Source organism: Lipotes vexillifer, unplaced genomic scaffold (genome assembly GCF_000442215.2).
Source record: "Lipotes vexillifer unplaced genomic scaffold, Lipotes_vexillifer_v1.1 scaffold118, whole genome shotgun sequence".
NCBI lineage: Eukaryota > Metazoa > Chordata > Mammalia > Artiodactyla > Lipotidae > Lipotes > Lipotes vexillifer.
In genome coordinates, this window is record NW_006790289.1 from 720,862 (window position 1) to 738,650 (window position 17,789).

General features: G+C 36.6%; 1 protein-coding gene across 1 annotated transcript in view; it reads right to left on the minus strand.

Annotated features, from left to right (window-relative positions):
* The window catches only part of THSD7A (thrombospondin type 1 domain containing 7A), a 449,214-nt gene that overhangs the window by 10,617 nt on the left and 420,808 nt on the right, over positions 1–17,789 (minus strand). The window contains exons 17-23 of the mRNA XM_007463528.1: positions 17,400–17,553; positions 14,198–14,342; positions 12,720–12,835; positions 9,184–9,301; positions 8,587–8,732; positions 7,997–8,171; positions 637–810 (exon numbers count right to left, since the gene is read on the minus strand). Coding sequence (XP_007463590.1) covers positions 637–810; positions 7,997–8,171; positions 8,587–8,732; positions 9,184–9,301; positions 12,720–12,835; positions 14,198–14,342; positions 17,400–17,553 — 1,028 coding nt within the window. The remainder of the gene's footprint in view (positions 1–636; positions 811–7,996; positions 8,172–8,586; positions 8,733–9,183; positions 9,302–12,719; positions 12,836–14,197; positions 14,343–17,399; positions 17,554–17,789) is intronic.

Sequence of the window (17,789 nt, forward strand, 5' to 3'; positions counted from 1 at the left end):
CAGGAATGAGAGGGTTGTTTGTTGAAAAAGACATTCTCCACTAGATACAATTCTTTTTTTTTCATTTAGATTTCTTCTGTGTTCCCAAACTAGAACATTTTAATGCTCTGTGGTTCTTGTGAATGTCATCTATTGCTTACATTGGGTGCATGGCTCTATGTGTATGTACACATAAACACACAGACATATAAAGATGTATTTTTATATATGCTGTATGTCAAATTTAGACTAATCCTTACCAATACTTAGATTTATCAATTTCCGAGAATACAGTAAAATATTTTATTTTGCTGTTGCTTTGTAATTTTTCTTTCTCTCTTTTGATTTAAATAAATTGAGGATATTCTTACATTCACACATCATCAGGGTTGCTACAGGTGTGCAAATAACTTGCTCCTAATCATCTCAGCCTTCTTTAGCTCATAAAACTTGGAAATATTTTTACAATATTTCATTTATGAAGGGTGGAAAGACTTTTATTCTCTAAATATTTAGAATTCAGAATCATACCCTTAATTCTCAACTTTAAGTGATATCTTAGCAAATTTGCTTATTCAACAGAAAATTTTATATCTTATACTTTTGCTTATCAACACAAAACTAAAATAAATAGATTTTATGAATGGTAGCACTCACCATCACATGATTTTGTTTCTAACATCTGCTCTGGGCACAGATATTGATTCTCTAGCTCTTGTATAATCACCGCTCTGGAACGGACCTGTATTCCACCAAAACCTAGGTCCTCACCATTCACACAGGTCAGCTGACACAGGCTCCAGGAAGACCACTCCTTCAAATAACAGTCACCTGCAAAACACAAGTCTGTAGTTTATACCCATACCCATAAAGAATAGCCAGCCAGATAATCATTTTATGTTTAACCCGACTGAGCAATGTTTTTAGGTATGCCAATCATTCATGATTATTTGTAAGATTTGTATAAGTATTTAATATTTGCAAGTTTGTATGTGGTGGTGTAAGTTTGTATTAATAGTGTTATTTTCTGAGTGGATGTTACTGAGTATAGCATATGTGCTGCTTAATGATATCAAAGGTAAACTATGGTTTGAAGGAACTTGTCCGTCATGATTTCCCTTCTCTTAAGTGACAACAATACTTGATTAAAACCTGCTACTATCACTCTTGTCATTATCATCATAAAAAGGTTTATTAAGCACTGGGTACTATTAAAAGAAAATCGAAATATACATAGGACTTGTCTTCTAGGCATTCAGAATTTCAAAGAGCTTGAAATCCAAGGCTGAGAAAGCTGGTATTTATGCTTGGTTTCTGTTTCTTACCAAAGTTGTGGAGGTGAGACAGCTAACCAAGCAGCTGCAGCAGTGGCAATAATGCACACGATTTCCTCTGATCTACATCTTCAGTCAACTTCCTCCCTTTTTTCAATTATTTATTGAAGAATAATATACATGCAAAATGATGACACGTTATAAATGCACAGATAGCTGAATTTTCACAGTCTGATTAAATACCCATGTAACCAACCTCCAAATCAAGCAACAGAGCGTTCTCAGAATCTCAGAAACCCTCCTCATGCTATATACATGGAATAGAACCATATGTACTTTTTTAATGTCTGGTTTCTTTCACTCATTTATGTTTAGAGAACCATCACATATTTATGTTGCTATAACTTGCTCATTTTTACTGCTGTGCTTTATTTATAAACATACCACTATTTACATTTCGATTCTACTATCGATGGGCATGTGGAGAGTTGTAAATTTTTCCTATTATGAATACTGCTGCTGTGAACATTTTAGTATGAGTCTTTTGGTGAACTTATATATGCATTTATTTTGGGTATGTAACTAGAAAATAGTTATATAGGAATTGTTGGGCCATAGTATATCATGTGTTCATCTTCAACCATTTTCAGAACAGGGAAGATTTAATGAAATACACCTTTCTCGTATACTCATTCATTCTTCAGGACTGACTGCCTGGTGATACTGTTCAGAGGATGCAGTACATTTTGATAAACACAAATCCATAAGGGATTCTTATCGCTTTAATTATTCCAGCCATATCACATGAATAATTTATATTGCCTTATATTATACTGAAGATATCTAATGTTAGCACAAAGTTACCTGAAGATCTAATTAATGAAAAAACTTCTTGTGCCAGGTTTAAGAAATCCTGGAAAGACATGAATTACTAACAGATACATATATAATAAGTGGAGTGATCTTTGTACACCTTTACTATAGTGTTTCATTATTACTCTGTCTAATGTCATCCTAAAATGAAGAAAATTCTAGTAAATTTTGGAAGTGCTAACGAAAAAGAAACTAAGAAGAATTTTTAAGTAGTTAAAGAAAGTTTTATAAATAGTTATATCCCCTAGGAAATGCTACTTTAGGCTTACTCAGTTTTTAATTATGCAAGAGAAACTATTAAAAATAAGATAGAGAAACTCCTGTCAATATGAATGTAGTGTAACTTCACCTCAGTGACTGCAAATTACATGAAAGTAAAATATACCTTTTTACTAATTGGCTTTATCTCTGTGCTTGTATCACTTGACATAGTGTATTTTGACACAAAACTCAATAAATCTTTTAATGGTAGTCTGTGGATTATATAATTATCACTCCAGAATAATCCATGTCAAGCTTCAAAGATTTAATAACAGCAAATAAGTGTGAGGCACTGACTTGTACTAAATATATTTTTATTTTGACCATATAAAATATTGTAATAATAAAACTACACTCTGCCTACCAAAGATATTAAGTGTCTGAAATGCATTTCCTACTTCAGTATTCTACTCTTTAAAGCTTATAAGCTCACATGCTACTAGCTTTCAAAAGCCATCATTGGAGAAAACTAGCAAGAGGAATGAAAATGAATAGATTGTAATTTACAAGAGAAGACCAGCCTCCTCCTGGATTTGTAATTGCTTTAATTAAAATGGTGAATTGCCTGTTCTATGCTACTATGGGATCTTGCAGTGTTTCTTCACATCGTTTACCACAGATTTCTTTTTTTTTAATTTTATTTTATATTGGAGTATAGTTGATAAACAATGATGTGTTAGTTATAGGAATATGGCAAAGTGATTCAGTTGTACCCATACAAGTATCCATTCTTTTGCAAATTTTCTCATTTAGGTTATTACAGAATATTGAGCCAAGTTCCCTATGCTATACAGTAGATCCTTGTGGGTTATCTATAGTAGTGTGTACATGTCAATCCCAAACTCCCAATCTGTCCCTCCCTGCCTTTCTCCCTGGTAACCATAAGTTTGTTCTCTAAGTCTGCGAGTGTTTCTGTTTTGTAAATAAGTTCATTATTATCGTTGTTTTTAGATTCTGCATATAAGTGATATCATATGATATTTCTCTTTCTCTGTCTGGCTTACTTCACTTAGTATGATAATCTCTAGGTTTAGCAACATCTCTAGCAACATCCATGTTGCTGCAAATGGCATTATTTCATTCTTTTTAATGGCTGAGCAATATTCCATTGTATATATGTACCACATTTTCTTTATCTGTTCCTCTGTCAATGGACATTTAGTTTGCTTCCATGTCTTGGCTATGGTCAACAGCACTGCAATGAACATCAGGTGCATGTATCCTTTTGAATCACAGTTTACTCTGGATATATACCCAAGAGTGGGATTGCTGGGTCATATGGTAGCTCTATTCTTAGTATTTTAAGGAACCTCCATACTGTTCTCCATAGTGGTTGTACCAATTTACAATCCCACCACCAGGAAGGTAGGAGGGTTCCCTTTTCTCCACACCCTCTCCAGCATTTACTGTTTGTAGATTTTTTGATGATGGCCATTCTGACTGGTGTGAGGTGACATCTCACTGTAGTTTTGATTTGCATTTCTCTAATACTTAACAATGTTCAGCATCTTTTTATGTGCCTTCTGGCCATCTGTAGGTCTTCTTTGGAGAAATGTCTATTTAGGTCTTCCACCCATTTTTTGATTCTGTTGCTTGTTTTTTTGATTTTGAGCTCCACGAGCTGTTTGTAAATTTTGGAGATTAATCCCTCGTCAGTCACATTGTTTGCAAATATTTTCTCCCATTCTGTGGGTTGTCTTTTCGTTTTGTTAATGGCTTCCTTTGCTGTGCAAAAGCCTCTAAGTTTAATTAGGTCCCATTTGTTTATTTTTGTTTTTATTTCCATTACTCTAGGAGATAGATCGAAAGAGATTTTGCTGTGATTTATGTCAATGTTCTGCTTATGTTTTCCTCTAAGTTTTTAGTATTCTGTCTTACATTTAGTTTTCTTAATTTTATTACAGAATTAAGAAAATTCTTAATTTTCTTTTTTTGCAATATCTTTGTCTTGTTTTGGTAACAGGCTGATGGTGGCCTTGTAGAATGAGCTCGGGAGTGTTCCTTCCTCTGCAATTTTTTTGGAAGAGTTTCAGAAGTGTAGGTTTAACTCTTTAAATGTTTGATAGAATTGGCCTGTGAAGTCATCTGGTCCTGGGTTTTTGTTTGTTGGAAGTTTTTTCATCACAATTTCCATTTCAGTGCTTGTGATTGGTCTGTTCATATTTTCTTTTTCTTCCTGGTTCAGTCTTGGGAGATTGTACATTTCTAAGAATTTGTCCATTTCTTCCAGGTTGTCCATTTTATTGACATAGAGTTGCTTGTAGTAGTCTCTTATGATCCTGTATATTTCTGTGGTGTCCATTTAACTTCTTTTTCATTTCTAATTTTATTGATCTGAGTCTTTTCCCTTTCTTGATGACTCTGGCTAACGGTTTATCAATTTTGTTTATCTTCTCAAAGAACTGGCTTTTAGTTTTATTGATCTTTGCTGCTGTTTTCTTTGTTTCTATTTCATTTATTTCTGCTCTGATCTTTGTGATTTCTTCTAGTAACTTTGGGTTTGTCCTTTTTTCTCTAGTTCCTTTAGGTGTAAGTTTAGGTTGTTCATTTGAGATTTTTCTTGTTTCCTGAGGTAAGACTGTATTGCTATAAACCTTCCTCTTAGACCTGCTTTTGCTGTGTCCCACAGGTTTTGGATCATTGTGTTTTTATTGTCATTTGTCTCTAGGTATTTTTTGATTTCTTCTTTGATTTCTTCAGTAATTCATTGGTTATTTAGTAACATACTGTTTAGCCTCCACATGTTTCTGTATTTTACAGTTGTTTTTTACTGTAATTGATTTCTAATCTCATAGCATGTGGTTGGAAAAATTTCAATTTTCTTAAATTTACCAAGGCTTGATTTGTGACCCAAGATGTGGTCTATCCTGGAGAATGTTTCATGTTGACTTGAGAAGGAAGTGTATTCTGCTGCTTTCGGATAGAATATCCTATAAATATCAATTAAGTCTATCTGGTCTAATGTGTCATTTAAGACTTGTGTTTCCTTATTAATTTTCTGTCTGGATGATCTGTCCATTGGTGTAAGTGGGGTGTTAAAATCCTCCACTATTATTTTGTTACTGTTGATTTCCCCTTTTATGGCTGTTAGCATTTGCCTTATATATTGAGGTGCTCCTATGTTGGGTGCATAAATATTTACAATTGTTATATCTTCTTCTTGGATTGATCCCTTGATCATTATGTAGTGTCCTTCTTTGCCTCTTGTAATAGTCTTTATTTTAAAGTCTATTTTGTCTGAGTATTGCTACTCCAGCTTTCTTTTGATTTCCATTTGCATGGAATATCTTTTTCCATCCCTTCACTTTCAGTCTGTGTGTGTCCCTAGGTCTGAAGTGGTTTGGATTAAATGCTATGACCAAAAGACACAGACCGAATGGATATAAAAACAAGACCCAAATATATGCTGTCTGTAGAGACCCAGCCATAAAAAGAACAAAATAATGCAATTTGCAGGGACATGGACGGACCTAGAGATTCGTCATACTGAGTAAAGTAAGTCAGAGAAAGACGAATATATGATATTGCCTAAATGTGGAATCTAAAAAAATGGTACCTATTTACAAAACAGAAATAGAGTCACAGATACACACTACTATATATAAAATAGATAAGTAATACGAACCTGTGTAGCACAGTAACTCTACTCAATACTCTGTACTGACCTATATGGGAATAGAATCTAAAAAAGAGTGGATATATGTATATGTTTAACTGACTCAGTTTGCTGTACAGCAGAAACTAGCAAAACATTGTAAATCAACTATACTCTAATAAAAATTAAAGAGGAAAAAAAGCCAGTATGGCACTGGCACAAAAACAAAACTATTGATCAATGGAATAGGATAGAAAGCCCAGAAATAAACCCACGCACCTACGGTCAACTAATGTATGACAAAGGAATCAAGGATATACAATGGAGAAAAGACAGTCTCTTCAATAAGTGGTGCTGGGTAAACCAGACAGCTATGTGTAAATGAATAAAATTAGAACATTCTCAAATACCATACACAAAAATAAACTCAAAATGGATTAAATGTAAGACCAGACACTATAAAACGCTTAGAGGAAAACATAGGCAGAACACTCTATGACATAAATCGCAGCAAGATCTTTTTGGATCTACCTCCTAGAGTAATGGAAATAAAAACAAAAATAAACAAATGGGACCTAATGAAACTTAGAAGCTTTTGCACAGCAAAGGAAGCCATCAACAAAACGAAAAGACAACCCACAGAATGGGAGAAAATATTTGTAAGCAATGCGACTGACAAGTTCATCTCCAAAATATACAAACAGCTCATGCAACTCAATATCAAACAAACGAACACCCCCCCAAAAACAACAACAACAATAACAGAATTAAAGAATGGGCAGAAGATTTAAATAAGACATAAAGGTGACCAAGAAGCACATGAAAAGATGCTCCACATTGCTAATTATTAGAGAAATGAACTTCAAAACCATTCCTGGGCTTATATCCAGAGAAAACCATAATCCGTAAAGATACATGCACCCCAATGTTCATTGCAGCACAAATATCATATCACTATATGTGGAATCTAATGCAGTTAGATACAAATGAAGTTATTTACAAAACAAACAGACTCACAAACGTTAAAAACAAATTTATGGTTATCAAAGGAAAAAGGTGAGGGGGGAGGGATAAATTAGAAGTTTGGGATTAACATATACATAGTACCATATATAAAATAGATAATCAACAAAGACCTACTGTACAGCACAGGGAACTCTACTTATATTTTTTAATTATATGGGAAAAGAATCTGAAAAAGACCATATACACAGACGCACACACACACACACACACACATCTGAATCACTATGCTGTACACCTGAAACTAACACAATATTGCCAATCAACTAAACTCCAATATAAAAGGAAAATTAAAAAGATAGGCAATTCACTTCCAATCTTGTTCTTTTCTAGCCCACCAATACACTGTTGCCCCTATATCTTTCTTAAGGCCATACGGTCATGCTTGACACTGAGGTTATTTTGACCTTCTATCTACCCTAAAGTCCTCTGCATCAAGCCCAAATTCCTAATCATTAACTTATCACTTCCTGCTATTTATTACTAAACTACTTGATATACGTTTGCTTTCTACATTTTCCTGCTTGTACCTCTGTGTCCAACACTGAATCAGAATTTCTTTCATTCAAAATTTTCTTCCATAATACTATTTTTTCTCAGTCTTGAATGGTAATTTATCTAGGGGTAGAATTTTAGCTATTATATCTAGTAGCTAATATATTTTAGCTAATATATCTAGGGGTAGAATTTTCATATTCTCCCTGTCAAGCATGAGCCTAAGGCCTTAATTTCCATTCTTTGCAGAAATTAAAACTCGAGGGGGGTGAGTGTCAACAGAGGCCACGTAGGAGAACTGGGCTTCACCCCCACCTGGCAGTAAGGAGGCAGTACCCCCCTTCATCCACACTACAGTGTCTAGCTGTTGGCACAGATATTACTGAATGAGAAGACTACTGACATCTCTTAACTTAAACTTATACATGCAACCCCTTCTCCACCCTGGTCCTGGTAAGGAATGGCCAAAGTACGAATTCTGTTTTGCTGTTGTTACCTGGGCAAGGCTGGGTGCAGGTTTCCTCAAGAACCACTTTTTTATTACCATCTATAATGGGTTCGATATCAGTACAGAATTCTTCATCCACTACCTTGCTGAAATCATCAGCTGACCCATCACTCACTACACAAGAAATATTCCTTGTTCTGGTCCCTTCACCACACTGGGCATCCTGAAATGGAGGAAGAAATAATTAGGAAAAAAAAAAAATTCATTAGTTAGCTTATCACTTACAGTCATCTCTGCACCATTGATTTTGATTTATGAGCAGTTAAAGGAGCATTTGAAACCCTAGGGAAGAAGTCCTATAGGGCAGTAGCTATAAAGCATAGCATGAACAATTTATTTGTTTTCTAGCCAAAGACAGGCAAATAAATTTTCATTAAAATGAATCAGTCTCCAAATGGTTTTAAAATACAGGACAGGGAGTGCTTGTTATCGAAACTAATTAAACAGTTATGAAATGGCAAGGTACCTAAAATCTTTAACAGGAAACATGCTATCTGTAAGCTCTGAAAATATTTCTGAAACCAAGTCTCTCCAGATAAAGAATACACACTTCCATACAACTTTTTGAGATTGGTTACCTGCACTTGGCATGCAGACCACTGGCTGTATTGCCACCGATGACAGGGCTTCACTGGGCAAGGCTTAGACTGTTCCATCAGGGCAGGGCATGGTCTTCCATCACCCTGAAAGGGCTGGGTTACTGTTCTTCTTCGGATCATTTTTCCTTTAAGAGATACAAAGTGGTGCAACCTCAGTGATACACTACAGTTGTGCAAGCATATATATATATATATATATATATATTTTTTTTTTCTCACCGCTGTGGCCTCTCCCGCTGCAGAGCGCAGGCTCAGCGGCCACGGCTCACAGGCCCAGCCGCTCCACGGCATGCGGGATCCTCCCGGACCGGGGCACGAACCCGTGTCTCCTGCGTCGGCAGGCGGACTCCCAACCACCGCGCCACCAGGGAAGCCCAAGCATATATCTTACTGGGAGAAGGCGTCAAAGACATTTCTTCCGAGATTAGAAGAACAAGTAAGGCTTAGATGTTTTGGAAAGAGAGATACCCTGATTCAACCTTTCTGCAGATTATTTGATATGACTTAAAGCAAGAGGGACATTTTATTTCATATTCCTTGACCATCAGTCTAATGCCAAAGAAAGCACAAACAAACCTGTGAGGCCACATGTTTGAGAACACTCTGACCAAGGAGACCAGTCAGAAAGCTGACAGTTCACAGGACATTCCACCATGCAGGACGTGTTCATCTGCCAGTTTTTCTCCAGGCCAAGCTGAAAGGATAGAGGTAGATCTATGTGTACGGACAGGAAGGCATGACCACAGTGCAGTGTTGATGGAGGGAAGAAGGAAGGGCAAGATTGGAGCGGGGAGGAGAGGAGAGAAGAATAAGCAACACGCATAATAAAATAAAAAGATGTCTGCAGGACAAAGACCCAAACGGTTAAAAATATAAAGTGGTTCAATCCAGGAGAGTGGGAGCAAAAGGAACAGGGTGAATAGAGGAGCCCATTTACTCAATATACTTATATATTGTTGAATTTTTTTATATAAAAAGTGAAAAAAGGAAGATTTAATCTCCAAATTAGTTGAATTTCCCTAAAGGAGGAATAAATAGGTGGAAGCACAAATATTTTCTATTAGTTCAAAAGCAAGAATATCATCAATATACAGATATATAATTGTATTTGGGGGATATTATTTATTTTTACATGTGCATGTCAAACTGAAAAACAAGAGCGAGGTTAAAGACCAATTGCCACTCAAAACCACAAATATAATGTACTAAAATAATATAAAATAGTTTTAAAGTAAGCTACCTCTCTCAAAAGGAGGGGTGGGTCACTAGAATTTTTATTATGAGTATTTTATATACATTTTTTTTTAAAGATTTTCTCTTCTAAAACTGATCTCAGCAGCTAACTGTGGTGTAATTGTTATTTTGGCATTAGTCTCTCATCAGATAATAATGTTGTGCCTTTTACTGCATTAAGTAGCATTACTTATTTAAGTATTCTACGTTTAAAATGAAGGATGAGATTTCAAACTCATCCACTGTATATTCGAACATTTAAAAAGTCAAAGGTACAAAGTGGCATTGAAATAGAAAAATTAAGAGCGTCTTAGGAAAGTGCAGTTTTTTAAATTAGTCATCCTTGGGGATTTTCAAGACCTTTTTTATTTCTGCATGAAAGTAAGTTGATAGTGTCTAATTTATAGAGCAGAAAATGGCAAAAGAAAGTTTTTCTGAAATGTTATGTTGCGGTTCAAGTAGAACTCTTGGCTCTAAGTTTTGCACTGAGAGAGGATCAGATCAACGATTTATGTACCAGATCTCTCTGTGAACACTCTCATTATATTCTCCATCAGTAATACTTGACAAAGCTGAGTATTTGGTATGAAAACTTTTACCATATCACTTAATTTAAAATTAAATTAAATCACTTATAATCACTGGAGATTAGAAGTTTTAAGGTGATACGATAAAAATGATGTGTTAAATTTAAGGTACCTAATAGTTTCATGGAGAAAGGTTTTGAATCACAGAATTCAACTACTACTGGCTTATTTATTTTGCTAGAGGGTTAAAAAGGATGTCTGTTTACAGATATTTTGGGTACCCAGTAGTAAGACATTTCAACTGTGTACTACTTTTTCTCTTAAATTTGTTGTAGCTTCTTTTTCTCCTCTCTCTCTATATCTATCTATCTATCTATCTACCTATCTATCCTATCATCTATCTAATCTATCATTTATCTAAACATATGTTCAGGGATAAAAGAATAGGAAAGGAGAAACCAGTTATTAGGTATCTGGTGAATTAATGTCTGAAAAACATCAAAGACAAAAGTGCTATATAAATGCTGGATGGATTTAACCCTAATTTTCCTCTTTGTTGGACAGTAATGCCATCTTTCTTTTGGGCTGTTAGAGAAACAGCAAGAGTTAGCTACTGCTATTACACTCAATTCAGGGTTTGCACATGTATTAGTAGGTAGGCAATCTACTGTTAAAAAAGATAGCCAGCTTTTCTCAGGGCTATTATTTAAGTCTACTGCTTTTTAGGGTGGATAAAATGGGATATGAGTTGTTTAATCCAATTCCTACAGAGACTAGCACTGCTCTCCCTGAATACAGGGTTTACTAAAATGTTACGATTTGAATCCCTGTCATCACAGTATTCAAACATTATAATATTTGTACATAAAAGTAAATTTATCTAGGCTCCTGGATACTTAAAATTATTTCTCAGGTTTTTACCCACGTTTCACTTAAGAAATTAAAGGCCCTATTTATATCTTTGTCCTGTAGTCATGAGATATTTAAAAACTGGTCTTGTATGATTTGGGTTTAGCTTTCTAAAAGCTCTCAGAGCTATTAATAGTTATCTCATTCTGACCCAAGAGGACACTTACATGTGCATTTGCAAAAAAAAGAGACATATTAACCAACTAGAGGTAGACCACAGAAAGCTCTCCAGCCTGTATATAACTATAATAACGTTCATTAATAATAATGTTATTTTTATAATGGTCACATCACTTCGATGTTATTAGTTTCAAAGCCAGACTGATTCAGGTATAAAATTTCTGATGAAATCTAAAGCAGTAATTGACTAAGTTATGTTATAAGATGACAGAGCAATTTATTAACTCAACAATTTGTTTTCAGCACACTTGGGAGCTCTGTTCCCATGGACAGAGATACAGATAGTTAAATTAGGTCCACATGATAATATCAAAGATATCAAATGGATTAAAATATTTCCATCTTGAGTTTTCCCTTAGGAGTTTGAATAATTTACCATGAGCTTATAATAACCCCTAGAATGTGTAGACAGACGTCATGGTCCCAAGTCTACTGAACCCTAATGAGGTTATAAGTTCCTCCCGGGTGTTGCAGGTCTATGGAGGCTGTTGCTTATCTTGGTTCATGTTTAACCCAGTGGCCTCGGATGCAGGAGGAGTCAAAATCTGTCAGGAATGTGAGTGCCCTTTTGGTCTGGAAACCAGACAAAATAATCAAAACCCAAAGTGTAGCTTCATGAAAACTACCGAAGGACAACAACTATGTTTTCTCGCGTTTCCTAAGGTCATATTAGAAATGATAACATTACTTTTGTAAATTGGAGAATTAACAGTTACAGTTCTCTGTACCCTAAAAGACACTAATGGCAGACTCTATTCCTTTGTTTGAACTTCAAGCTCGCTCTTATCCAGACCTGAGTCTTAGACTCTCACAGCTGGGTATTAGATCCTAATATCAAAATCTGCTACCGAACCACATGCGATCAATGTTTTGCAACAGAGAGAATAAATGATGGCTCTTGGCAGGTGTCCCAGGCAACACAAAATTCATATGAAATTACAAAAGATGATGAGTAGTCTGATTAAGATTTATTGCCTTTGCTCACCTTGATTACTTATTGTTCCCCAAGCATTTCTTTCAGAATAGGCTAATTAGCATACCTTTGGGCTCCAAGCAGAACAAAATACAGGAAATTATGTGTAGAAATCAGTAGTGTTGGACAGTGTCTCTTTTCAAGAGAGTGTCTAGCAGCCTCTGAATAGTGCCGAAAACATCTGCTGGCAACGAGCTGCATAAAGCGCTGGTCAGGTCACTTGGCTCAGCATGAATTGAAATTATTAGGGAAGAATTTACTCGCAAAGACATAACAAAGCATCCCCTCACCTCTTCACAATATTTCAGGTTAACCGACTTGCCATCACTTCGAACACAATCCAACATCCTTGTTTTCATGCCATTTCCACAAACTGCCTTCTCACTCAGCTGGCACGTACTCCAGTCTGGAAGGAAGGGAGCATATCAGAACAGAAGGCTATGTATGAACCGGATTTCAAATGAAACTCGGATGACCTGAATCCCATATTTAATTCACAACTGCTTCCTAAGCCCCGCAATCAATCATCCCACACGCAGAGCGTATGGGCCCCGGCTTTGAACATATCTGGAGTCAAATGGAAATGCTGGCGTTGCACATCGCTACAGGGACTATTCCTGAGGCAGATGTCTCCCTGACAATCTTGCTAGCTAGCTGTTTGGTGATACTGTAGAAATGGCTGTGGCCTGCAGATCAAATGTCATTTAAAAACTTTTTTCCTAACGAAAGTAGAAATTTAAATTTCAACATTTTTATTTAAGCAAAATAATCACAATTTTAATGGCTTGTACTTTAGGTAGTTGTATCCACATAAAACTGTCTTTCACTTACTGTCCGTACTGTAGAATACTGTAAGATGTACGCTTATTTATTTCAAAATCACTTTGGCCATATTTATTTAATTCCCTTTATTATATGTCTTTTGCAAAATAATTCTTTCCAGAGTAATGTAGCATGCCCCAGAGAACTGTGATTTCATTGTGTCATGAAAGGAAACTGAAGAGAAAAACCAAAAGAAGCAAAAAGTCAATCTGACTCCTGTGTGTCACTGTACAGTTTCTGGGGTTTATTTTGGTGTGATAAACCAAATTTGGGAAAAATTCCAAAATAAGCTTCAGAGTTGCCCTATGTCATACAAACCATGAAAGTCTTCTTTCCTAGAGTATATGCCTTGATGGTATGAGATGAGGGTTTGGGAAAGACATGGAATTTAGAATAAGCCTTTTTTTCTAAAAAACACTCATCTATCTTTTGTCACCTATACCTTTGATAATATTTATATCTCTGAAATGTTTATATTCTCTTCACGCACTTCTTGGAAAGCTTAAGATTGCTGATGTCTTTACAGCAGACTAATCATGCCTATGAACTGCCCCCACAGAAAGAATTGTTGTCCCAGTATTCACAGTGATTAAACACATTCTGAAGAAGAAAGACATCTTTCAATAAACTGATACCCATGGGAAGATATATCTTTTATGTGCACCTTCTGCAAGTGGGAGGGTGGCTTAAATAGGAGCCCGTAGCCTATTCTCCGTCTGCCTTAAGAGCTAATGTTTGTGTGATAATTTCATTCTCTATTTTGATGTTTATGAAAAATAAGGCAGATAAATATTTCTTTCATTTAATACGGAATTATTTCTGGGAGAGTAAGCAGCGTGTCCAAAAGGCACGCAGATGGAGTTGAACAATACTTCCAGAAATGCTGCTGAGCTGACAGACGTGGGATTTGGCCTTTAACTCTATAAGGAGATGACTATTCACATACCTGTTACATTATAATCATAGTGGAAGCAGTTTTTGTTCAGGTTACAGGGTTCCTTCTCAACAGCATCAGGGCAGGCTCTTCCTTCATCAGCAGGTTGTCTGATGGGATCAGCTGACCTTTGCCGGAAACTGCTTTGATTGCAAGGCTGACAAAGAATAATATAACTCCTCAGAAAGGTGAATACTCAGCCACGCAAGAGCTAATGTATTAGGGAGAGCACCAGAGCAAGAGCTAGAACCTTTGGGACACTGGCTAACTTAAACAATCTTATAACACCTCAGTTTCTTCATTTATAGAATCAAGGTGTTGGATGAGTTTCTGATGTTCCATCTAGCTCTAAGATGCTGGGAACAAGGAATGTTGTCTGCCATTCCAGTACACAAAGAATGTTGCCTGCTGTCTCAGTTCTACAATGATCCAGGCACCAGCCACTGCAGCTGCTGCAGGTGATGTGCCCTGAGCGAAACAGGATGGGGAAAAAGAGGTAGCATTCTGTGCTTTGGATACTGACCCAAGATAGTTAAGATACATGTCTAGGGCATAATTTCAGTGAGCCCAGATTCTTGCATCTTCCTATACACAGGAAAGCACTAAAGTCATTAACTAGAGATGTCTGTTTCAGTGATTAGCAGTAATCTTTTGATATCTGACTGTATGTTCTTTCCCAGCAAAAAACTCCTGTTTATCCTGGATCCTCCTTTACCTTTTCAGAGCAGTTCATCCGAGCTATCTAAAAGGTTGTCTCCCAGGCTATAATCCTCAGTAAGATCCCCGAATAAAGCTTAACTCGCAACTTTTAAGCTGTGTGTGTTTCTTCAGTCGACAATGCTTAAGAGATGTGTCTAACCTGAAAAGATATCTGCACCCCCTTTTTTATTGCAGCACTATTTACAATAGCCAGGATATGGAAAAAATCGAAGTGTCCATCAATGGATGAATGGATAAATAAGTTGTAGTATAATTATACAGTGGAATATTATTCGGCCATAAAAAATGAGGATTTCTACAATTTGTGACAACATGGATGGGCCCTGAAGGCATTACGCTAAGTGAAATGTTAGACAGAGATAAACAAATACTGTATGATCTCACTTATATGTGCAATCTAAAAAACAAAAGAAAAAACAAAACTCATAGAAAAAGAGATCAGACTTACAGTTACCAGAAGTGGGGGTAGGAGAGAAGGGAGAATTGGAGGAAAGTGGTCAAAAGGTACACATTTCCAGTTATAAGATAATAAGTAGTAGGGATGTAATGTACAACATGATGACTGTAGCTAACACTGCTGTATGTAATACAGGAAAGCTGTTAAGAGACTAAATCTTAACAGTTCTCATCACAAGCAGAACATTTTTTTCCTTTATTCTTTTCTTTCTTTTCATCATACCTATTTGAGAAGATGGATGCTACTGAACCTATTGTGGTAATCATTTCACAATAAATGTAGATCAAACCATCATGCTATATTCCTTAAACATACAATGATGTCTGTCAATTATTTCTCAGTAAAACTGGGAGAAAAAGAGCCTGTGTGTCAAATATTAATAGATACATCACATCATCCATACACAAACACATACATATGGTCATACTAATTATTATAGATCACTAATACAGAAATTATAATCTATCTATTTATCTAATATAGTTGACAGGACCTGAAAAATGGTTTTAAGGGTGAACTTTAAATAACTAGTTATATACAACCTTTATTTTCCTAATGTGCACACATATATGCACACAAACACAACTTAGCACTAATTAAAAAGACTGGTTGCCATTCTCCTATTGGTACAGTCTTGTTTTGAAAACATTTGGTTACTAAGATAAGAAATAGTAACTTCAAATCTGATGCTATGGAATTAAATAGAATAGAAAATCATTTGCATATTCTTGTGAAACAGCTGATTCTTTTGTGGCCTCTCCTGTTGCGGAGCACAGGCTCCAGACGCGCAGGCTCAGCGGCCATGGCTCACGGGCCCAGCCGCTCCGCGGCATGTGGGATCTTCCCGGACCAGGGCACAACCCGCCTCCCCTGCATCGGCAGGCGGACTCTCAACCACTGCGCCACCAGGGAAGCCCGAAACAGATGATTTTTAATTGCAATTTAACCTGTATCCAAGTCAACTGCCAGCCCTGTTTTGCTCCTGCTCTATCAGTTGGCTGCTAATCAGCATCTTTAATAATGTTAACACTGAAATAGAAAATTAATTTCTCCTTGAAAACATGTATCTGTCCCATATTATATTTCAGCAAATTAATTCCACATTAGATGTATCTTTTCCATGATTTGATGCCATTCTGAAGTGTGCAGCTTTATAAAGGTGCACAAGGGTAAGCCAAATTTCCCACATCACCAGCCAGTTCTGTTTCAAGGGCCTCTTCTCCCAGGGTCTCATGGAAGAGGCCCTACGGGCTGCTAAAATCTAGAAGCTTTGTGTGATTGGAAACTCTCAGCTGGCTTTCCAGGCCCAAAGAGACTCAAGAGTCAGTGTGTGGAAAGAGATTCACTGATGCACAGCTTTCTTCTTTCTACTCCCTTTCTTAGCAGGATCTTCTGCGTTTTAGCGTCAATACTCCTGCTGCCGTACCCCTACTGTGTGAAAGATTATTCCTACAATTTTAAATGGATTGGGCAAAAAGCAAGGGATGATAATAACCTGACACCATTAAAGTATTTTTACTAGATTTTCATTCTTTTCCCCTTTACCTGGAGGGAATCATTATCACCACTGCAGTTTTTAACATGCTGTGAATTCAAAAGCAAATGTAAAGGCATTTTGGGACTTCCCTGGTGGTGCAGTGGTTAAGAATCCGCCTGCCAATGCAGGGGACATGGGTTCAATCCCTGGTCTGGGAAGACCCCACATGCCGCGGAGCGTCTAAGCCCTTGTGCCACAGCTATTGAGCCTGCGCTCTAGATCCCACGAGCCACAACTATTGAAGCCTGTGCTGGGTTTAGGAGGACGGTGGAGGAGCATAAAGCTTGCAAGAGGTTGAGCTGTTTCAGTGTGAGTCCAAACATTGCTGATTTTAAATGGCACAGTCATAAGAATGAAGTAGCCAAAAATACGTCTTGCTTTGGTAACTAATTTAGTAACTAATTTAGTAACCAAGCTATTATTTTCTTAATAATATTTTTAAAGCTTTAGTGGTAAGGAATTAAGCAAATTCTACATTAATAAATGGTTAATTGTCTCACCAAAGTGCATCGGGTCCACGGACCCCATTCAGTTATCACACAATCCTCGGGACATGGTAATTTGCACTCTCTAGAGCCCAGAGGCATCTCTTCTGGGTCACAGAGGTAATCGTCTACATGGTCAGAAGGGCCATCCGCCGTGTTCTGCATGCATCTAGAAGAAAACATACCTATCAGTGAAGGAACTGGGACAACTGAACAATGGCCAACCCGTAAGGTACAAGGTTTTTCACAAGACATCACCATGGAGGTGGGGGGTGGGAAGCTTTGCATTTAATGAATAAAATTCTCCAAACATAAAGACGTAAAAGGATCTCTGCCTCCCATACCTAGTTGTATAGCTAATGATTTAAAAATCTATGCTTGCATGTATCATCATAATCTTTTAAA